Here is a 24,882-nt window from a genome sequence, read left to right as displayed (position 1 = left end):
ATTTGTTTTTTGGACTGATAAAATCTATGAAATTTTATAGATCTACGTGTTTGTTACAAAAAATAATGCATATATCATACCTTCAGGTTTCAAACATCTGTTACTGAAGCACGTGATCATGTAATACGTGGCATCTTGACATTCGTTCAGATTATTTGCAGTTCAGGAGTTTACCTTCAATATAAACTAGATCCTTCTGCTGGACCAGTGGATAAGTTTCTATAAAACTAGGTAGGCTAGTGTTTATTAATTTTATATATGTAAAAAAAACTGTATTGATATTGTTATATAATATGATTGTGTGTATTTTTAAATATTTCATATATAATATGTACCTTATTGGATAAAGTTTTTGGATTTTGTGCTCAGTTTTGACCGTTTAAGAGTTAATCAATAAAAAAAAAATACATGTATAGGTAATCGTTTTATCATTTGATTAAATGTGCTACAACACTACAACGTTTTCCAACCCTCGTATACACTTTCAAAAAACCAGATCGAACTAAATTTACTTCGATGTGTTTTTTGGACTGATAAAATCTATGCAATTTTATAAATATACGTAGTTGTTGCAATTATAAGGATATAATTTCATCCCCAGGTTTCAAAGTACAAAGTCTTTTACTTAGCACGTGGTTATGTATTACGTGACACCTTGTCACACAATATATTTAATCTGATAATACATGTATGCTGTTCACGAACGTTCTTTACAGACTCTATCTATTTGTAATTGATATTTCTATTTTAACAGGTACGAATACCGTATTTAACTTTCATTTTGATAGTGTTATACCGTTTTGCTTTTTGTGAAAAGCATTACATAAATTTGTTGGTGTTGACACTCAAAACAATGCCAATTCAAACCATTTTATTTCATGGCTTGAAAACTTCGTTAGTTTCTCGTTTTGTTTTTTTAAAGAAACTCTTACACAGACGTTTATTTATGAATTTGAGTTAAAAGTTTTATTCTTTTTGCCTTAACAATGTCTTGTAGAATTCATTGATTTTTAATGAAAATATCGATAATTTCAAGAACTTATAGGGTTTTCGTAGATTTCATTTTTTTTGAAATATAGGCCTACCTTACATGCATATGCATTAAAAACATACAATTTACGTTGTAATAAATCGACAATGGTATGGATTTATCGACTCCTTATCTATTGTTCAAATACTACAAAGATAATATAAAGTCTAATGATGATATTTAAAGAGCAAAAGGCCACGTATTCAAAAAAGATAATCCTATTTTCTTAATACACCTGCATGAGTAATATAAACTTAATGTAGAAAGTTTACACATGCACGAGCTAGTTTGACAATGTGTTACATCTAAATCTTAATTCTTGTTGCAAAAAATCGCTGATTCTGCATATTAACGTTTGATGTAATCATAGTTTCACAGTCGATAAACTAGGTTTAACGGTTGTTTACAGAGATAAAACAATAGTTAACGACGATAATCTATATATCTTATGTGTAAACCATCGTTAACGCGATCATCTATGTTTAAGTTGTGTAAATGTAATTAACACTGAAAACAACCATTTGCGATTGCAAAATATAGTGTATCTGATAAATTTGGTTTCAAGACTGTGAAACTATGATTAACAACTCTTAACTATAGTAAACGAATGTAAATTATAGTTTACAGTTGTGAATCTATAGTTATAATATACGCAAAAGTTATTGTTAATGTTATTTGCAGGCGGATAAACTTAGATTATCATTCGTTAACTATTGTTTACAACCGTTAAATATAGTTTTACAGATCTAAAGTATAGTAAACGAATCGTTAACTATAGTTTGGGGTGTGCAAACTATGGTAACCAGTCGATAAACCTAATTTATCAAATGTGAAACTATGTTTATTTCATTTTTGTGAATTTGGCGTGCCATAATTGTGAACACTTAGCATACTTTACACACGTCAACAAGCATTGAAAGAAATGCATAACATCGAATATAATGCATTTTAAACCATCATTATATAACTTTTTCCCTTAGTCTTACCAAGAAATATGCATTGGTCACCGAAATATTTAGCTTCAAGAAAATTACCTACATGTAATAAATGATATTTAAGAACCGTACAATGTATATTGTTAATACAACGAGTCTTATATAAAATATTTCATTTTTTCACTATTGGAATGATAATAAAGATTAGATCCATGTGCTTTATATCGTTGTAAGAAATGGTCACGTGAGACAGAACCGAGAGAACGTGTGTGTTCCTAGCTCCGTGTTTATGACAATTTCTTAGGAATTTAAATGCTTTTTAACGAATCTCCTTCACTAATTTTGTAAACATCGTTTGAACTCTCTGTGGCAATAAATCCTGAATAAATGCAATTCAGAATACGTCAACTACATTAGATGCAAAAAATTGGGAAGACCATCTCTTATTCTAACTGTTTGAAGCTAAAAAAAAGTTAGATTTGATGACTGAAATAATAAAAGCAAAATTTAATCAGGCATCGGTTTTCCGTGAGGCATTGTGCAATTAAAAATTATCAGCAATCTTTGTTGAAGCAACCTTTAATGATTTTTGGACGTCCGGTTTAGATAAAAAAGTAACGATCCACATTTCCCTGATCTGGTAAAAAAAAAAGTTGGAGGATTTCCTGACAAACGTCACTGCATCTCATTCTAACGACAGTCGTATTACACAGCAATCGAATTCCGCACCGCGAATTTCCAAGGACAGCTCATAGCGGGACATCTCCAGTATGCTCAGCGAGCTTTGAACCCCGAGAAAGTGCGATTGCTCCGGTACACGGAAAAATTCGCCAAAATCACCGACTATGAAACGATCTAACATTGATGGCTTACATTTCATGTGAATTTTCTCATAAAGTGTCAACCTGATTTACGGATACCTTAAAAAATAGACTAGCAATAAAATACCTGTGTGGACATAGCAACAATGTACTGTGGAATCATTATTGTTTGTGGGAAGCAATGTTCGTGGCTTTTGTAGGTAATCCTTGCATATGCATTTATTTCTCCACGAACGTATATTCAAACACTTGTTGAGTTTTTTTTTTTTTTTTTACAAAATAGAACTTGCTACCGACGACATTACGCCCCCGCGAACCAGGACAATTTTGGCTACCAAAGAACATTGACCCCACAAATTCATCCACGTAAATATGAGAGGTTTGAACTCTAAAAAGAGATAAATTCTAATATTGGATACAGGATAAAAGTATCCATGCTATAATTTTGATTCAAGAAACACTCCTTATAGAGAAAAACAATTTTCAACACGATTTGCTTGGAATGACAAATCTATACATTGCTTTTCCGACTTATCATTCAGTAGAAGCTTAAAATTTAGTTTTAAAGGGGGTTAAATATTGATATAAAAAATATACACAAGACCAGCGATCAAAGAAAAATACTGGTCAATTTTAATATTGATGATATTTCCTATAGTTTACTTAAGGTGGCTTACTACACCTTGAAATATTTTTTGAAAGCAGCAGAAAATTACTTGATTTTGATAGATATCATAATGGAAAAGAAGTATGTAAGTCAAATAGGCAAAAATGGGCAATTTTGGATGAAAAATTACATTTTCGAAAATTTAATTCGGTAAACATGAACAAAAGCTCCAGGCGGATTCGAATTCATGATCTGCAGTTCAGAAGCCCAATACTTTAACCACTGAGCTACGACGACATACAACCGAATGGAACGATATAAACAGTTTAACAAAATATTTAAATCGCCACCTTGTGACGTAGTGTCTTAAAAGGTGTAAGTCTGGGTGTAGTGAGGTACTTTTATTTATGCACCGCACAAAAAAGCTACATAATTGACTTTTTAAAGCAATTAAAGAATCACAGAAAATATTATTTTATGTGGAGATTTTAAATGCCACTTTGAGGGGGAGAATACTGAAAAAAGTTTGACATTATGGTTAGTTTACATTTAAAAGACTTATGAAGAGATACATGAGTAAATCTTAATGGATACACCTGGTGTGGTGCAAGCAATAATATAAAAAAGCCGTATGGATTTCATATTTATAAGGACATCTTGTTGATAAAAAAACCCACAAGTGATTATTCGTATTATTCTCGGTACTCATAATAACGAGACTAGAATGTCTTATCATAGAGAGCAATCAAATTTGATTTATCTGTATATGATATGATAATGAACGAGGAAATTGGTACTGGAAACTGAACACTAATAATTGTTATGAACTTGATGGACTTTACAATTAATTTTATCAATGCTTCTGGCGTCAGTTATCCTCCCTTTTTTATGATATGATCAAGGTATTTTTTTTGAACGGAAAAATGATATTTTCTAAAGACTTGCAGTTACCTCCCTTATACAGAGAGAGAGAGAGAGAGAGAGAGAGAGAGAGAGAGAGAGAGAGAGAGAGAGAGAGAGAGAGAGAAGAGAGAGAGAGAGAAAGAGAGAGAGAATAATTCATGAGTTAAAAAAGAGTCTGATTGAGGGAAAAACAGACAAGTTGAGTTGATGCATACGTAGGGACCTCATAATAGTACATTGCGTAATATTTTTCTTTTGCAAATCTATGGCATATTTTCAACTCATCACATGCCAAAAAATAATACTTAACAAATTTTCAAGTACATGTTTATACATGATTTGCGTAATACAATGTTGCTCTGCTTTGAATTTGTATTTTATTTTTTGGATTTTTGAGATGGTTGACAGTTTGTTATTGTCATTTTTTTCATTGCTATGTTTTGGGCTCTTGTACAATATTAACAAAAACATGTAGCAATAGTTTTCTAGAAGTTTTTGTAAAAAAAAAATTCAAAGAAAATAATGAATTTTTCTTCTAATAATACCTATATCAAAATTCTAACAATAATTGAAACCGCGCTTTTTTCTTCTCGGTTTAATAACAGATACAAAACACACACCTGTTTCGGTGTCTTACACCACCGCGGTAAAATCGTGGCCCTGCGATCACCGCGATGACAATACCGCGACGGTGTATCGCGGAATGAATTAAAACACCATCACGGTGTCGCGGGAAATACGGGATCCGTGCTGGCCGTAGTGTATATGAATAAGGAAGAAAAATAATTTGAAAAACGACCGACCAATAAGTCTTTTTACTACAGACTATATAATCATAGCATTAGTTTTTGCACGTAGGTTACAAACTTTTACTTCAAAGCAAATTGGTAAAAAGCAAACAGCGCATGTAAATACCGTTTATAGGTATTAATGTCCGTTTTATCTTAGATATTTTGTAATGTTGTGAAAATTTAACAGAGCGGGAATTCTGTTATTTTCAGAATTTGAAAAAAGTTTTTATTAAGTTGAGTGGACTTTATTTAAACAGTAGAAAAATTCAACTTAGTGGAAAACTTTTTAATTGGATAAAAATCTTATATTAAAGAACAATATTTTGATTTAAAGATACATTACGGCGCATCTTATTAAAAATCGACTTGAAAAATCCGATTGGGTTCGGTATTTTTGTACTACTCATAAATGTATAAACTTTCAGAAAAGTACAAATTTCTCCGTGATATAAATCTAATATATTCATTAAAATTAGTAAATAGGAATAACACTTTAATATATACATCGCAACGTGTTACGGGGTTCAGCCTTTTATACTATTACGCATGCGTATTTACTATAAACAAAACACATGAAGGGCTCGCAAAGATTCTCCTTGACAGGTTTGTTGATAGAAATATGCCTTTTCTACTTCTCCAAAGTTATAGTTTCTCAACGTGTTTAAAATAACCAGAATTATTTTGTAGGCATGTATTTTACGTGTTTATCTCAGGAGTTGCTACAACCTAAACTTATTTTGTAAGTGATGCCCCTTGAAGGATTAATTGACATATTTATGTCAGTTAATTTTAAAATGAGCTGAAATTGGCAAATCATTTATAAATTATCGAGAAAGTGATGATGTGTTCCGTTTAGAGAGTCCCTTTTACCTCGTATACCATGATAATCGTAGTTGGGCGCAGATCTTGTAGATTTCAGTATGTATCAATTACTGTCAGTCAAAATTCACGTGGTAAAAACAAACAATATATTCTGGTTTGTACCACCCTTTAATTTCCGGAAGCTCATAATTACATTTATTAGGCACGTGAAAGGGATTTTTATGGACTTCAACTGTCACAATCAACGTTATATCTTATTTTCTAACTATACAATGAGTTAATCTGAAGCAAAAAACACATTTTTTTTCAGCTGTACTTTGTATTTATAAATGGATTTCAAAAACGTGCGAAATGGAAAGGGTAATGAGACAGGACTGTCCAATATCTGCCGTTTTATATCTATTAATGCCGAAATTTTATCTGAAAATATAAAGAGTACTAGAAATAAAGCTTACTTTACTGAAGAAGAAGTAAAGAATATATAACATGCCGACGACATGACATGAACTTTACAATGCCAAATATTGAATCACTTAAACATGCTTTGGAAACGGTAAACGAGTTCTGTATTCATGCTGGATTTAAGGTTAATATAAGCAAACCTGAATGTATTTTGCTTGGTCCTTTTAAATATATGTCAACAGAAATCGAAGGTGGAACAGTCATGAACAAATCAATAAAATTAAGATATTTTTGAAGATTATGATAAAATTGAATGCTATAATAAAATTGGATGAAAATTATCATGATACAGACATTTTATTCGAATCTCGAATCTTGGAAGAGAAGAAAATTAACATTATTTGAGAAATCTATTGTAATAAATTCTTTAGCACTATCAAACTCTTATAAAATGCAAGCATTTTCAAAACTCCCGATGAGGACTACATTAAAAGCATTAACAAATTAAGCTTTAGTTTCATTTCGATATCATTTAATATTTATTCGTTTGATGAGATATCGGCGCTTCTGATTGGTTGAAAAATTTCTTTGATACCTGCATCAATAAAAATTTTACCGGATCTTCTTTCTAAACTGTTCTGATCTAACACTATTTATAGAACGGGAATTTCCAAAATAAACACTGTCAACAAAATGTAAAGTTATGTCTGTTTTATTGTCAGCAGACAAAATACAATTTTATAAACATAAAAACTTGAAAGTTTAACCTTCAATAATAAACAAAACACATTATTTGATTCACGAAATAGAAAATTAAGCGTCTTCTCACGATTTCGTACGCTTGCGATCAATCAACATTACTGCGAGTCTGGCTGTTCCTTTTCCAGAATAATTAGCCTATAACGAACATATAGGCCTATACACTTTCACGGTAACACTGCTGTTCAAATTTGGTAACGATGATTTTTAAATTTACACACGTACATCATCGGACATCAGAATAAGCATCGTGAAGAAAAGTAAAGACTAAGAGTAATGCATCAACTCCTCCGGCGCATTCCAAGCGGCAGATATACCATTTAAGTACATCACTGGCTAGCTAGTTACCACAACGTATACAAAAGTCGCTTATACATAATATTCTTTGTCGACATATCAACTATATTCGTCCATGATCGCCTCTCCTTGGATGGTTATCGATCTCCAGTTGCATATTCCAGCGATCACACATGGAAACTAGTTTTATTACGAATTTTTCAGCACAGTGAATGATATCACAAGCTATCGCATGTATTTTCCTTTTGTTTCCAATTCAGTCGGTTCAGATTTTAACTCACTATTTGTGTTTAATCCATTGCTCTGCATCAGCTGAAGGCGCATCCATTTTAAATATTGTTGCTGTTGTTGTTTTGTATTCATACGCGCCGCTTCATTTACATTATTTACATTTTTGATCAATGACACTTAACATTTTTTTGATTTGAAAATGTTTTATTAAATGATAAGAAATGAAGATAATAATTTTTCTATTGATCGACGTATCAAAGAAAAAATTGACCGGAAAACTTCATCAATGTGCGTAGCATTTCTTAAAAAAGTGATAAGATTAAAAGAAACACGTTAATTGGTCATGCACAAGAAGGCAGACTCAAAAGCATAAAATGTTTTTATAATTAAGCTGATTTTTGTTTCTTAATACTGATCTTGCAAAGGGATCATGGTAATTTAGCGGAAATTACGTAAATCAAAATTTTATTTTACAATGCAAGTTAGATAATATATACAAGCGGAAAAAAGAAACTGTGCATTATAAAATTTAGTATAATTTTTCTATATCAATTGTTTGTATTTATAAAATTTAAACAATCGATAATGGTAATGTTTTTGACAATATCGGATGGTAACCGTCCGGGTGCACGGACTTTTTCATGGTTAGTGGGCACCTGTTGTTTATTGAAGAATTTGTACGCACGACCTTTACGGGCCAATACTGTTTAGAATAAGAATTTTAATTGTAAAGGATTTGTTTAAACTTTTTTTGTTAAGGAAATCACTTTAGTTTCAACAAAATTTACCCCTATGTCATGCCACGGCTCAACGAAAACCAACGTAATCGTGCTGTTGGGCACAAACAGCTGGAATGGCACAAAATACTGTAGCAAGACACTTTGGAGTTCAACGGAACACCATCCAGTCATTATGGAAACGTTTTCAACAATCTGGCTACACTCAGGATCGACCGCGCTCTGGGCGACCTCGTGTGACGTCACGTCAACAGGACAACCACATTAGACTTGTGCATCTGAGAAATCGTTTCCAGACAGCAAGTTTGACTGCCCGTAGCATTCCAAAGCTTCGACCAATTAGTCCAAGAACTGTGCGTAATCGTCTGCGCGAGCAAAACATCAGACAAATACGTCCAGCAGTGCGCCCAGTTCTGCTTCAACGTCATCGTATCGCCAGACTAACGTGGTGCACACGACATCTGCGATTCAGAATACAGGACTTGGCCAATATTCTGTTCACTGATGAATCCAGATTTCATTTGGATAGCAGTGACGGCCGTTGTAGGGTGTATCGTCGCGTTGGGGAGCGTTACCAGGACGTTTGTGTTGTGCAACGTCCACAATTTGGTGGAGGTAGCGTTATGGTGTGGGGTGGAATATCAGCACGTGGAAGGACCCCTCTACAAATTGTCAATGGAAATCTCACCGGCGTACGCTATCGAGATGAAATTATTCAGTGTCATGTGACACCCTTCATACAGAGACATCAAAATCACATCACTCTACAGCAAGACAACGCAAGCCCACACGTTGCACGTGTAGTCAGGGACTTGTTTGTTCAACAGAATGTGGATGTCTTGCCTTGGCCAGCTTTTTCCCCCGATTTGTCGCCGATCGAGCACGTCCGGGATGAAATGGAAAGACGTTTACGCCGTTTACCAAATCAGCCAGTGACATTGGCTGATTTAGGCCAGGCTTTAACCAACATCTGGAACAACATCCCTCAAGCATTTCTGAACACTTTAGTGGCATCAATGAAGCGTCGCTGTCAAGCGTGCGTGAACGCAAATGGTGGTCACACGCTTTATTAATTTTGTTAATTCAATTTCAAATAACAGTGACTTTCGAGTGTGCTGAAATTGACGTTATTCGACGTTGACATTAATGTGTTATGAGATGTTGTTACGAATACATGTGTTAACAGTATTACAAAAAATAAAATTTGCTATTGTAATTTTTAAATGTTTTTTCATATATTAAATAATGCACAGTTTCTTTTTTCCGCTAGTATACATGTAAATTACTTAATTTGATTGTAATTTTAATGGAGCAATTTAATAACATCATGGTCGTAAGAAAATCACCAAAACGGACAATGTATTTGTTATAATGTTTTGAAAATATTGAAATCAAGTAAATAAATACTTGTACTAATCCGCATTCGGACACTATTCTATATAACAGAATAATTAGCTGGTATTTTATTCTGAAATGAAACTAACACCAAACAAAACATCTAGACCTTTATAATCAGTAACATAGGCGTGGGAACCGGGGGGGGGGGGTCTTTTTGCTTGTAAAGATTTCAGATAATTCTAGCCCCCCCCCCCCCCCACACACACACTCTTTTAATTCACGTCCGACGCCACATGGTATTCATAGGTCTTTATATTTTATGCTTTATGTTCTCCCCTATACCCCTTTACATACAGGTATCATTTGATTACAGTTAATATGCGTCACATTTTACATAATTATGCTGACATATTTTTTGCCACATCGGTACCTTATATCAGTTTTGTTCTGTAAAATAGTGTCAATCAAAGTGTTGTAAATTTAATCGACATAGTTGTTTTGTATAATTACAATCGGGTTCGTTATTGGGTCGGTCTGTTGTTTCAGAAGACGGTAAAAAATGATATTCTGCATGACAGTGCATTGTTTTCACAAATTTCTACCAGCAAATACTTAATGGACTTGGCGAAATTACAGGAGATAAAATAAAGAGTATTATTTTACCCATTTTTTATTTAATTTCTATAGCATCTATGTAGTTTTGAAATAGATATATGCCTCGAAGCTTTCATAGAATATTACAAACCGGGAGGGGACGTGTATTGCTTACGCAATATTTTCAGAATGCTTGTTCATTCTTAAAATTAGTGAAGATGTTCGTTATAAGTATATCATTAATGCGTGTAGTTATGTGTTATCAAGAATCTGTGAAGAATACCATTTGGTGCTATCAAAATAACTTACCAATTATTAGATTCTGCTAATCAGCTTCTCACTTAGGGTCGATAGCGTTGTTGACGTCGATACCGATAAACATAAGCGTAAATGACGTCGGTAAATTAACATTTTCCGTTTACAGTTTTTTATAAAAGTTCATACTGTTCACATGTAACAACCAACACAATTTTAACTGTGTTAATAAATGATGAATTGATGAATCTGCATGCAAAATATGCAAGTGGTTGTCGCATGTTGCAAAAACGATTTATATACAGCATATAGAAACGCATTTAACGATGCCGGGTCTAATTTGTTCAGCCCTAGATTTTTGAATGAAAATTATAACATGAATTTCTACTGATATAATTATCATTTAATATTTATTTGTTTGATGAGATATCGGCGCTTCTGATTGGTTGAAAAATTTCTTTGATACCTGCATCAATAAAATTTTCTCCGGATCTTCTTTTCTCAACTGCTCTGATCTAACACTATTTATAGAACGGGAATTTCCAAGATAAACACTGTCAACAAAATGTAAAGTTGTGTCTGTTTTATTGTCAGCAAACAAAATGCAAACTTGTGAATATAAAAACTTGAAAGTTTAACCTTCAAAAATAAACAAAACACTTTGTTTGATTCACGAAATAGAAAATTAAGCGTCTTCTCACGATTTCGTCTGCTTGAGATCAATCAACATTTACAGCGAGGCTGGCTGTTCCTTTTAAGGATTTCAATATTATAACGAACATATACCCTAGGCATATAAACTTTCACGGTAGGCTTAACACTGCTGTTCAAATTTGGTAACGATAATTTTTAAATTTACACACGTACATGATCGGTCATCAAAATAAGCGTCGTAAAGAAAAGCCATGAGTGATGCATCAACTCCTTCGGTGAATTCCAAGCGGCAGATAATTTAAGTACATCACTGGCTATCTAGTTACCACAAAGTTTACAAAAGTCGCTTATACATACTATTCTTTGTCGACATATCAGCTATTTTCGTCCACGATCGCTTTTCCTTGGATGGTTATGTCCAGTTGCATATTCCAGCGATCTCACATGAAAACTAGTTTTAATACGAGTTTTTCTGCACAGTGAATGCTATCACAAGCTATCGCATGTATTTTCCTTTCGTTTTCAATTCAGCCGGTTCAGATTTTAACTCACCATTAAATTCAGCCCAGTAGCTCTGCATCAGCTGAAGGCGATTCCATTTTGAATATTGTTGCTGTTGTTGTTTTGTATTCATACGCGCCGCTTCATTTACATTATTTACATTTTTGATCAATGACACATCACATTTTTTTTATTTGAAAATGTTTTATTAAATGATAAGAAATGAAGATAATAATTTTTTATATTGATCGACGTATCAAAGAAAAAATTGACCGGAAAACTTTTTCATCAATGCGCTACGCGCATTGATGAAGTTTTCCGGTCAATTTTTTCTTTGATACGTCGATCAATAGAAAAATTATTATCTTTATTTCTTAAATTATTTTAAGAAAAAAATAAGACATTTACCACACCGATTGTTGTATGGGTCATCTCAAAGTTTGTTAATTTTTAACATAGGACCCTATGGGATTTTGCTTGAAATGTATCAATTTTGCATATTTTTTTATTTACATTTTTTAAAACGTCTGCCCTAGGAATTTCTTTTTCTGTTCTACATATATAAAGTTATTGCTAAAAGACATCAAATAGTAAAATATAAAAAAGCTTTTACCTCCTGGTTTGTTCCAGGGGTCTTATCAAAGTTTTTTTGTATGCCCAATTTTCCAGATTTGTCAGATAATGGCTATTTTTTATTCGTCAAAATGATGATCTTTATAGTATTATTAACATTAAGATATATTTAAGTTATAAATAAATATATAACATCACATATTAAGGGGCATTAATATAAAATACGTGGTTACTGTCTAGAAATATGTGAATTAAGCTATATTTAGGCGGGTTAAGAAAACGTGACAGAAGGCTACGCTTGCTGAATCCTCTTCACGTTTTCGACCCGAGCCCAAATATAGCTTAAACTTCGAAACATTTATGTTTATTCCACAATATAATATCAATTCTACGCATCAAACGAGCTATTTTCAACAATTTTTGCTGAATATTTGCTGTAAAAACAATCACCCCATTGCGTCAACCAAGCAAAAAGATGACGTTACAATACAAATGAAACGCTGCGCGAAAGCGTGCGTACTCGATCTGTACTCGGCACCGTTAAACGAGCAGCACATGTTAAGCGCACTTAAGTGACGTCATTATGATAAATTACGTCATTTTAGTGCATGTAAGATTTAGCTAGAATAATACAAGACATCAATAACCCAGACAAAGACGTTGAAAATATCGTAAGTTTTGCGGCCAAATACTGCCAATACCGTATCTTGTTCTTTGATCATACAGTATGCCGATATTTGAAACAAATACAATCAAAGAGGTTTTTTTTTACAAGCTACAAGTAACATACTGCTTAACAAATAAGGTTTTTGTTTTAATAAACGCTTCTCAAAACACAATTTGCACTGTAATATAAAAAATGCAATAAATTAGCACATTGGGAATCGGCCTAATGGGCTACAAAATGGTCTTTTTGATGGATTATCATGACAAGAAAGTTTTGTAATATTAATGGTTCTTGATGATATATATATATATATATATATATATATATATATATATATATATATATATATATATATATATATATATATATATATATATATATATATATATTGTCTCATTTACATGCGTATTTCAATGTCTCATTTACTTAATACTGAATTTCGCATTCGTCCCTGCCAAAATTTTTGTTATCAAAACTCGAATGTGTTTTTTATACCAGATCTGAGGACCATTTGAGTTATGAAAAATTCAAATAGGTCCTTTGTTCACTTTTGTGTTCACCACTTCAAAGACCTAAGACGAGATCATTTATAAGTTCAGTTATGGAAATAATAATAACAAGCATTCTGAGAGTATTGCATAAGCAATACACGTCCCCTACCGGTTTGTATTATTCTATGAAAGCTTCGAAGCATACATCTATTTCAAAACTATTGTAAACGAGATGTTATGCTTTAATCAGATAAAAGAACAGAGGAAATTCAAACTACATAGATGATATAGAAATTAAATAAAAAATGGGTAAAATAATACTCTTTATTTTATCTCCTGTAATTTCGCCAAGTCCATTAAGTATTTGCTGGTAGAAATTTGTGAAAACAATGCACTGTTATGCAGAATATCATTTCTTACCGTCTTCTGAATCAACAGACCGACATGATAACGAACCCGATTGTAATTATACAAAAAAACTATGTCGATTAAGTTTACAACACAATGCTTGGAGAGGAAAGCTATACACCGGAGGGGACTAATAATATCAAGATGATTAATATTTTTTGTTGTTTTTTTTCCATTTTCCAGCCCAGTGTCAATTTTTTCTGTGCTTTTTTCTATCAACTGAAAAACAATATTTATTGTCTTAAACTATCGAAAATAATTGACAGTTTTTTTTTCACTTTTCAAGGTCTCGAATAAACCTCAACAAAACATGGAACTTTGCAGGAATATATTTCAAGAAAAAGGATACAAGTTGACTGTATATTCTAAAGATAATTACTCATTTTATCACTGTCTGTACATGGCAGCATTGGACAATAAGCAGGATGTCACCCCTAAAAAGGCAATGCAAAAAGAAAACGACCTTTTTGAGTTTGAGAAGAAAAATCCCATGTACTATCACTTGTTTCTATCACAATGTGTTGAATGCGACGGGAAGCTTCCCCCGAAGGATTGCTTGTCAGCTGATCTTAAAATTATTCAAAAAGAGAAAAAGCCCCCTACACCAAGAGAAATATTTGCTGCAGCAGAAATGCTACAAAGAAACATCTGTGTTATCCGTTTTGACCATGCTGTTGGCATGGACATTGAAAGGCTAAAGGGGTATATGTTTGCACCTACTAATAAACAACTTCTTGATATGGAACCATTATGCCTTTTAATGATGGAACAATACGGCGGATGCACAATTTTTGGCAGATTTTGTCAAGTAGACGACATGACAGATTTGAAATCTTATCCAGGTGATATTGCTAATATAAATCACAGTCAATGTTTTGGTCTACGTTTTGTTAATGACTTTTCCATACTCTTTTCGTGCAATGTTGCCTTTGGTGTAAAACCAGATGTAACAGATTTATTTCGTCGTCTAAGTTTAGAGTTTTATAGGACAGAAGAGCATCATGAACGCATTCTGAATATCATATGCAATTTTGAACTTGAAGAAGACAATTTTGAGTTGTTTTGTAAGTACGCTGACAAGACGATCACAGAAGAAACAAGTGCTAGTGTCAAAAAGAGGATTTTGAAGACACACATTGATGCTGTTCAAAAACGAATGAAGCCACCAGGTGAAGGGGAACTTTTTGCTTTGTCTTCTGTATTCAACGTAGACATAATCATTGATACCACGGGAAGAGGCGAATGGGAGACGTATATGTCAGTGGTTGGGTGCTATTTAAGCTGTTTCGATTCCCCAATCCTACTGCGTTCTCAATCAACAAAAAATGTTTATATACCACATGTTACAGAGTCTCACACATGTTCCTGTCGTCAGCAGAAACCAAAAATACCTGGCCATATTGGAAAGATTAAAAGCAACATCTATGAGATTGTGTGTATGTATAGTTACATGAATTTTGCTAAACAATTTTAAGAAATATTTTTGAAGCTAACTAAAATTGATTAATCGAACTAAAAACTATTAAAAGTTCTCTTAAAAAGAAAAAAAATAGAATCTTTATCTTAAATGTAGAACATTTTTTTTTATACAAAAAGAAACGATGAAATAGGTTGACTTATCCAAAAATGTGGAGACATCCAAGGGATTTAAACCAGTGGGCTATAGAATGTCATAATCTCTTTATTTTTAGTAAACTGATCAACATCTGTTCGCTGTCGTTGGTGGTATCATCTTTGTTTTGAAATGTAAAGTTTACATTTGCATCTTTTCTACAAACTACTATTCACCAAACTTAACAAAACTGCCATTAGTATAAGGGATTCAATTTCTTTTTTTCAAATGAAGGAATATTCCTTTTTCATAGAATCAAATATGATTTATATAATCAATGTTGCCCGACAACACAGTCAATATTTGTTTTGTTATATGAAGAAACAAACCAAAATTTAGGAAAGTAATTGAAAACAGATCGCTGTAATTTTCTCAGCTCAAAAAAGAATTCACGAATTCAATTTTATGTTAAGTTCATTTCCAAAATATCATCAGCATCAAACGGTCACTGGTGATCTTCCGCCGACCGAAAGAATTAACACACAGATGTTCTACTTGATTTTACTTCACAGTAATTCGCAAATCCTTATTATATATCCTCTATGATAGCAAACCGTCGCATTGCGCGTCCGTTGTTTACTTGCCTTGATTGACTGTCTATTATAACGTCACCTTGTTTTGGAGTCACGAAGAGTTATTTACGTCATCGTTTACAAAGCAACAAATCAGAGGCGATTATTTGAAATACAGGGAATGTTCTCTAGATATTATTCCTAGCCGGTCGATATCAAGAAAATATTGACCGGTCAATATTTTTCGGACGAGCTAATATTACAATTATTGACTATTCATCTATATAGAGTTATAAAGTGAGAATATACTACTGAATATAACAAATATATTTGTTATATTCAGTAGTATATTCTCACTTTATAACTGTCACTATCTAACCAATCAGTATTTGTATAATATAAAGATTATTAAAATGTTGTTGAGGTTTTTAAACGATACCCTTTTAAAAGCCATTCAACGAAAAAGCAGAAATTTTAGCGAAAGGATCATTAGATTTAAGTCTGTTCAAGTCATGGATTTTAAGGAAAGTGTGGAATTACGATTGAGATTTGCATTTTTACATGGCAAAAAATATAGAAAAATCTTTTTTTAAAAAGTGGGTGCATAATCAAGTAGAGTAAATAACGTTTATATAATCAATGCCCCGAAGGTAGGTTGGGGCCATTGTAGGGGTTTGAATTTGACAAAGGAACAACAGAGGCAAACCCTGACTAGTTTACTTGTCTAACACGTTTTTGCCTAAAAGACTTAAACTTGTGAAGAAGCATATTGATGTTAAATATTTTATTTGTTAAAATAATGATCTCCGGATTAAAGGTGGACCACATGGAAATATAATTTATTTCAATGATAAAAATCATATAAAATTTTTAAACAATAAAAACCAAAGTTAACCAAACCAAACCAAACCAAATTAGCTAAAGGAGTTGGTTCGAATCGAACCTAAGTTAAGGATGAGACCTCTATGAAGGTTATTTTAACGCAGAAATAAATTTTAAAAAATCGTTTTGAATTCAATTTATTTTTAAAGAACCAATTACTCGCCGTAGAAAGATAATAAATGATTATAGAAAATTTAACAACGAAATTTTCTGGTAAATTTCTGAGAGAACACATTTAAAAGAAAAAAAACCCCATAAATATGACCCTACCGCCTATTTTTCTAAAGGCCCGTGTTTGCTCTGCTACTGTTAACTTAAAGTATTCTTCCTTTTGTCCCTTGATTTTGAGCACTGTTCGTCATCAAAATATTTTATTAAAAGAGAGATCATATCCTAAGCACACAATGTGGTGGTATGCTTGAAATCAAGATGCTCAAAATTGTTTTTGGGAAGCAAAAATTTGAAAATTTTTTTTATCCAAAAAGTGTTTTGAGGCCAAAGTGATCTCAATATAACCCGTGTTAGCCCAAATAAAGTATAATACACATAACTATGTAAATAATTTAGCTTTTGCTAGAGTACGCAAGCAACAGGTTTTACGACCATATGAAAAAAAAACCTTGATATGATCTAGTCTTTGTCTTAAAAATATCTTTTATAGGTTGGTTTGGAAAAAGTTTGGTTCTTTAATTTTAATTTTAAAAAATAATGGGTTTTATTTAGTTAGTTTCAGTTGTTGTAATAAAAAGTTAAGTTTGCGTCAGGAATAATTCTTTTTTTCTCGTTCACTATGATATACAAAACTTCCAGTTTTGGGTAAAAAAAAAGGTTAAATTATTTTATCCCTATTCATTCGATAGCTGATTACATGTTATTTTGTTTTTGTCCATGTGACCAAAAAATTTAGTGTGACATAAAACCAATTTTCTCACAACGACATTAGCAATGTTTTGCAATGAAGAGTGTTTGTTTATAGTTTAAATGCTTACACTAGACCAATGGTGCGAAACATTGGTATATTAAAATAAATTTCAAACCTTTTATCAAATGCTACTTAAATTTGTACACTAGATGTGAAGTTGCATTATGATTATTATAGCATTGTAGATTCTTTTTTCGGTAGAATATATGATTTATGTGTTTAAATATGTGTTCTTTGTTTTAAGTGAAAAACCCATGCTGTCCTTCATCGAATCGTCGACTTAACCACACACATTTAAAGCATATACCAAACATAAGAGAGTTTTGGCCTCATCGGAAAGACTATTTGAATCCAACACAATCGATTTCAATCATTATTGCACGACTTGAAAAAGAAGATCGTCGTTTAGACCAAATCAATGGCGGAGAGGGATCTCTTGCAAATGCCATGGCCAAGGAATTATTCGGGGATGAAAATCAAATCTCTGTCGGGTACCTTTTATTTACTCACATACCCATAAGTAAAAAAGCGTCATTTTTAGCCGGGCTCTGCTAAAAGCAGAGTCGTGACTGGTGGCTGTAGGCAGGCAAATCGCCAAATATATCTTACTATAAATAGGGCAACTTCAAAAGTAAACGAAAAACCAAACAGCGTCAAAGTAAAAGCTTCCGCTATACCAAATAGTTACACAAAGAGCCACATTTTATCAAAAGTGCTGACATTTTGTTTCTTTTAATTTCAAGAAAATTGTCTTTTTTAGTTTCCTGATTAATAACGTGTTTTTAAAAAACAAGACTATGCATTTTGCACACATTCAATGAGCATGAATTTCCATGAACTACTTTGCTGCGCGTTGAAAAAATGGGGATTGTAGACTATGGGGATTAAATATATAACGCCTGTTGTAAAGTTCAAGGCAGGAACTTTTTTATGCTAGACAGATATATTTTTCTTTATAGCCGCTAACAAAATTTGGTCGCTCTCTGACGCTTTGCCGACATTAAAAGCATGAGAGAGAGAGAGAGAGAGAGAGAGAGAGAGATAGATTTCAGTCTTTACTACACAATATGCATTAAAACACACCAAAAGAGCCCGGCATTCAGTACTTTAGTACTTTGATTTACATGTCGCGGATCGTTTATTTTTCTCGAAAAACTTATTATCTGTCGTCGCTTGTTAAACCTTTGACGCAAATTAAATTGCCGTCTTCTGCAATTTAATACTGTATGAAATGATGAAAAACTTTTTAAAATTTTTTCTTATTAATTCAAATCTAAAACAATGAAAAGGAACTATATGAAGTAATTTACATACACACAATCAACATAAAAAATATAGGTTTTGTCTTTCATCAATGGAAACATGCGATAGCAAAATGCAACTACGTATAACGAAATGTTCTGACTCAATAGACAAATCTCCCGAATAACTAATTTTAGCTGCACCGAGAGTCGAAAGTTTTATATCATTTACCGATACTTGTAAATATTCCGTAAAAACAATTCATAATTAAGGTTAGAAGACAAACAGCACTGAGTTGTATAAATTGAAAGTTTTACTAATGTGATATTAGATAGTTCGGAATTTAAGAAGAGAATTTGTTTAATCTAAAATTCATTTATTATGATCCATTATATTACCTTCTTTCTTTAAACAAGGGATCTGCAGGAAGTCCTTGAAGAAAGCAAATTGCAATTGCAATTGGATAAACAGATCCAACAACTTTCTAATTTGTTAAAGGTTCCCATTTACGTTTACCATGACATGACTGCCCATGATCAGTTTGGAGTTTCACAACTCTTTGCTTGGAAGGAATACGAGCCAGACCGGACACAGTCGACAAATAGTGATTGTAGATTTTACATCACTCTCTTTCATAACCGCTTAAATAATACGTTTGACCGAATCATTCCCATAAAAGGCTGCAATTGTCAGATTCCTCCTCCTCTGTCTTTGCTGAGAACTAATCAGCGTAAGTATACCTTTACAACTTTTAAGATAAAACAATATACTGCATCACTTTATATTGATTGATGCGTTATGTTCAATAAAGCTTATTTGTTGCTTTAGGACATTTTAAAATGATGCGGTGACTTAAAAAAGATATATTTACTTTTTGATATGACACCGCAAATAAAAAGAAATAAACAGTATAAGGTATCACGTTCATTGTTTCAGTTAACAAGTAGTTAAAACCCACCTGGAGTTATATGTGTAAACAGACCAGAATGATCTAACAGTGAAAATCTTTGAAATTTAATCTTTTAAAATCCTGTCCTCCTCTCCCATGTATATGAGAGGAAAAACTAAATGCATTACTATGATGCCTATGAAGCCTTCTAACAGAATTGTTTAAAGGAATCGTCATTAGATGAGGGTTTCAGATCTTACGGCGGGACCAATATGGCCAAATAGTGAAAATGTATTATACTTAAAATCAATCACCACGCTTGTCGATACCCCTTCAAAACACGTATTTACAAAACATCGATATAAACATTTATATATCATGTCTAAAAACACATGTTACTTGTATGCATAGAAAACATAAATTATGCTTTATTTTTCATCAGGTAAGGAAATTGAACTTTTAACTAAACGACCGTCATCATCCTCTAACTAGTTTTTTAACAGTTGACCCAGACAGAATTAAAATCGAAATAGAATTACGGGATTTTCCGGTGTGTTCAGCATTCTCTCCATTGAGGATAGCATCGCAAAGAGACGATATGAGACAAAGAACATTTGATTCCGTAGAAATAAACCAACATTCCCTCCTGCGATGTTTAAGCAAAGAAATTTTTGGAACCGAAAACAAATTTGATATACTGATTGAAGAACTCTGTAATGAAATGTTGAATAATTTCGAAACCTATGCTCCTTTCTTCGGCGAAAACATCAACAAAGCTTATCAAGAACATTTAGGAAAGGATATTGGTGGAAAAAATGACTATAAAGAAATGGCCAAATTCGTTAAAGAGAGAATTGAGGATGGCCTACCCTGTGATGAGCTACTATTGTGGCTCGCAAGCACGTTTTTTAAGACGACCATTTACGTTCTTCGTGTCAGTGACACTAAAACTTCCACAGAGAGTTTCTGGACAGAGTATAGTAAAGTGAGAAGCAGAGAGACGGATCCAGCAAAAATATCCTATTCTAAAAGATGTCCCCAGACCAACACCTACTTCATAACTCTGTTGGAGACAAAAAGTAAACATTATTACAGGATTGTTCCCAAACAAGCATCGTGTAACTGTGTGTTAAAAATCCCCACCGTGCCTGGCCGCGTCGCTGATCCCACATCATATCAAACACAACTTGGTACGTACAGATATTGCAAAACAAACAGAAAAAAATAAACGTTTCGATTGTTCTGCTTTACTTTAGAATTTTAAATTTAGTTTTTATTTTAACGTTTTTAAACGAAGAGCTGTTATTGATTTGAATATGTTTTGAATATGATATATATATATATATATATACATGTATATATATATATTTTTTTTTTAGATTGCAAATTTATTCGAAGAATAAGAAAAATTGACGGCCTACTGGACACTGCTTGTACGTTAATTGAGCAGTGGCTAATTTGCAACAGAAATCTGCAAAGACATTGTGAACTGATTATATCAGAAATCGAAGGTCGTCGCAAAAACGTAAATATTGCTACTATAACCGGTAGCAGTGCTGGGATAATTGGAGCTATTCTCACTGCTGTTGGAATTTTACTTATTCCAGTAACAGCAGGAATTTCTACTGGACTATCCGTGGGAGGAGCCGTTATAGCAGCAACTGGAGGAACCGTAGCAACAGGGGCAAAGATAACTGAAAGCGTGCTTAACATCGGTTCAATAGACAAACTCAAACGCTACCAAAACTGTTACAAAGAAATATTTGAAAGCTTAAAGTCCGTTCTAAATGAAATTAATAATGAGTTGAAAGAATTGGTGGAATTATCAACAGGGTTAGAGGCAAATCAAGACTTTAATTCTTCTGACTTTGCGGGGATACAGAGTATTCCTGGGATTTTTCGTGCCGTTAAAGGATTTATTATGATCCCATTAAGCGTGTTAAGAGTATCTGCCCGAGGATTAGTAATTCTGGGTGCAATTATTGGGCCAATCACTGCTTTGCTTGATACAGCATTGCTTATATTTTCAGTTAGAAATATGGTAAAGGGGAATAAAACCGATGTAACAGAAAATCTACGCGGAATATCTGCAGCGTTATATGGATCAAGAAGGCAAATGCATGGCTGGGCTTATGGAAATCAGAGACCGTACCTTTATGATTAATAGGGACGGATACTATAAAGACGTTGTGCAGTGTTTCAATCTAATTAGGATAAAGTACATCATATCTTAATATACCTCTATTTATTTCTTAAACTTTCACTACAGTAAGTCAATTAATTTTGCTGATATCCTACAACAAATTACCGTGACCAGACCTATTGATTGCAAAACAGACTAATTCCCGTAAAAAGGTGCTTCAGTTTGATTAACTGTTACACAGTTCTGTTTGAACGTTTAGCAATTTCGTTTAACCTAAGGCAAAAAATATCTCGAAATCTCCGAATAAAACAATTATTACAATTATTCATTACTGCCAGCGCTTTCGAGCTCTAGCAACAATGTAAGTGTATAATTCTTGATTGCACATGCTCGACGTCATGTTTGGGTATCCTGGGAAATTCGTTATAAAATGAATGTACGGTGACAATTTCTTTTCATCAGAAAAATGATACTTAGTATATGATATAATCATATGTCTGAAGTTCCTCAATGTGCAAAAAAAAAAAAAAAAAAAAAGAAAAAAAAAACACCGCTCGTAAATAGGCACTGTCCGCCATATTTCTCTTTAATCACTGCTGTCCCTACAACCCTTATATAATGGACAGACCTCTAAACAGTTCAAAGTACTTCGCTGTAGAGGTCTCACCTGTGTGGACGTACATTTTGCCTCGCCGTGTTACCCGGTCGCGATGAAATTATCAAATTTTACGCACTTTTTGAAGCCAGGAGAATACTAACATCAAATAAATTGGTCAATGCATTATTTACGAACAGAAAATGAACATAAGATAAGAAAAAAATGCATAAAATCTAAAGACCACGAAAGGAATATACATGTCGGCCACGAGGTTCAGGTGTGCAATCGGGTGTAACGAAATCGAAGGGTTTATATACCAGGTATCTGTGTGACGGTGCCTATTTACGAGCGGTGTTCAGCTTTAAAGACAAGAGACAATTTATACAATGCAGTACCACACTGAAAAAAATTCTTTATTATTCATTTTTGACAAGATATAATCAAGATATATATTAACACAAAAACGACATTAAAGCAGGACAAGTTTTTATCGAAGCAAAGGAAATTCTCCGTGGTCAATTTTTCTTAGTCTATCATACAGAAAAATCAGAGCAAATAAATGACATTAACGACCTTCCTTTTTGTGTATAAAAATAGCTACAGCGCTAGCTCACCTATCCTTTGTAAAGATTGGCTTGTCAAATGTCCCGGAACCGGAATACTGTAGATTCCTTATTTTACGCGAGTACTTAATTCTGCGATTTAACGGTTTTTCATCAAATCGCGAGAACATAGAATCGCAAATGTCAATTTTATCATAGTTTCATGTAGTTTACATATGTTCGAAAATTAAAAGCGAGATTTTAAAATTTGAAAGACAGGCTTCTTGCGATTTTACGCGGATATTAATTCCTTGCGTTTAATTAGGAATTTACAATAACTTATAAGTAGCAAAGAATGACCAGTTCGGATAATTTGAATTTCTTTCTGATTTATTTCTTTTTTCTTATTTCGGTATAATAGAACAGTTATAGTAATGTATACCATTGATGGAATCACTGAGAATCCAGTTCCCTTCGAGCAAGCCTATTCCCTTCGGTTTCTTCTCGGGAGATGCATGTAGGTTTGTTCTTTGGGAACTGGATTCTTGCAGACTCCCTGAATGGTATACTTTAGTTTATAATGTTAGTTTTCTGCTACTGTACAACCAATGCTTGATTTGTGTTATATGTATGCGTGCTTATTTTCAATAGTATATTTCGTCTGGTTTGTACATTTGTTATTTTTTTATGTTTTGGATAACATTTTTTTGGTTTTTTAGTTTAAGGCTTTGCATCTTGAAAACCTTTTATTTTTGTAATTTTTTTGTCATTGACAACCATTGGTATGATTCTTTTTTAAACAAATAAATGTAAATCAATAGAAGAGATAGGTGAAGATATTTCACTTTTAATTGTCGTAGAGGAGTAGTATGATATTTTCTATAAACTTATTAATTGCATTGAAGGTCTTAATTTTATTGCCGATTACAGAATCTTGAATGTTATTGTTTTAGAGGTCATTGAAATGTTCTCCGCGACTGCTTTTGTTAATTGAAGAATCATTTATCGTTATATTACTATCGTACTAATTGGACAACATTTTTCGTGATTTTTTTCCATAAATTTTTGCTACTTTAATCTCTTTTGATAAAAAATACAAAAGCATCGATTTACCATACCGATTTACTGTAGATCGTCTTAAATGTTATTCTTAGCTTTACGGTTATACCTTATGAGAATATGTTGGAATTGTATGGAGCCCCATTTAAGACATATCAAAAATATTTTTAAATTGATGCAATGTATAACGAATTGTTGAATTTGTTAAAACGTTTTACTCTTATTAACAATTTTAATCCATTTAACTTTTTGATATAAATAACTAGTTTCATCTCAAGTTCTGTGTGATCTGTATCTGGGTTTTTTAATGAGGGTTATTGTTGGTATATCTTCTATATATTTTGAAATAAATATAAAATGGAGAAAATTAAAAGTGACGTGTTATTAATCGTATATAACATATATGCTTATATATTATGTATGCTTACTTCCGATTGTGTTAAATTATCGTTCTTGTCGCAGTCATGGGTGACAATTATCTGCAACCAATTAAGTTACAGGCAATTAGAATTAAAAAAATACATTCATCAGAAAAATGTATAACCATAAGGCTATGAATTACAATGTACTCGTTATTAATTCTCTTAAAAAGTCCAATTGTTTAAACTGGTTTTAAAGTATTTTGCTAGAATTTCCACGAAAAAAAATCTGCGCTTGGCCTATGG

General features: G+C 32.8%; 2 protein-coding genes across 2 annotated transcripts; both read left to right on the top strand.

Moving 5' to 3' along the window:
* Nucleotides 1-20,367, top strand: LOC105337833 (uncharacterized). The gene is made up of 5 exons (XM_034478679.2): nucleotides 1-231; nucleotides 14,103-15,252; nucleotides 17,989-18,235; nucleotides 19,403-19,716; nucleotides 20,318-20,367. The coding sequence occupies exons 2-5, from the start codon at nucleotides 14,127-14,129 to the stop codon at nucleotides 20,365-20,367; spliced, it is 1,737 nt and encodes a 578-aa protein (XP_034334570.1). The 5' UTR covers nucleotides 1-231; nucleotides 14,103-14,126.
* Nucleotides 20,340-24,559, top strand: LOC117691843 (uncharacterized). Its single transcript, XM_066071677.1, has 2 exons — nucleotides 20,340-21,065; nucleotides 21,255-24,559. The coding sequence occupies exons 1-2, from the start codon at nucleotides 20,474-20,476 to the stop codon at nucleotides 22,037-22,039; spliced, it is 1,377 nt and encodes a 458-aa protein (XP_065927749.1). The 5' UTR covers nucleotides 20,340-20,473; the 3' UTR covers nucleotides 22,040-24,559.
* Nucleotides 24,560-24,882: the final 323 nt, after the last annotated feature.

The sequence above is a fragment of the Magallana gigas genome, chromosome 9, assembly GCF_963853765.1.
Source record: "Magallana gigas chromosome 9, xbMagGiga1.1, whole genome shotgun sequence".
NCBI classification, from domain to species: Eukaryota; Metazoa; Mollusca; class Bivalvia; order Ostreida; family Ostreidae; genus Magallana; species Magallana gigas.
The sequence above is the reverse complement of the archived record's forward strand: the minus strand, read 5'-3'. Positions and strand labels throughout refer to the sequence as shown.

Excerpts from the sequence above, each read along its gene's own strand:
- LOC105337833 (XM_034478679.2), top strand. The coding sequence starts at position 14,127 with ATGGAACTTTGCAGGAATATATTTCAAGAAAAAGGATACAAGTTGACT. Across the intron at positions 15,253-17,988 it reads CAACATCTATGAGATTGTGT|TGAAAAACCCATGCTGTCCT; the intron begins GTATGTATAGTT and ends CTTTGTTTTAAG. Across the intron at positions 18,236-19,402 it reads GAAAATCAAATCTCTGTCGG|GGATCTGCAGGAAGTCCTTG; the intron begins GTACCTTTTATT and ends TCTTTAAACAAG.
- LOC117691843 (XM_066071677.1), top strand. The coding sequence starts at position 20,474 with ATGAGACAAAGAACATTTGATTCCGTAGAAATAAACCAACATTCCCTC. Across the intron at positions 21,066-21,254 it reads ATCATATCAAACACAACTTG|ATTGCAAATTTATTCGAAGA; the intron begins GTACGTACAGAT and ends TTTTTTTTTTAG.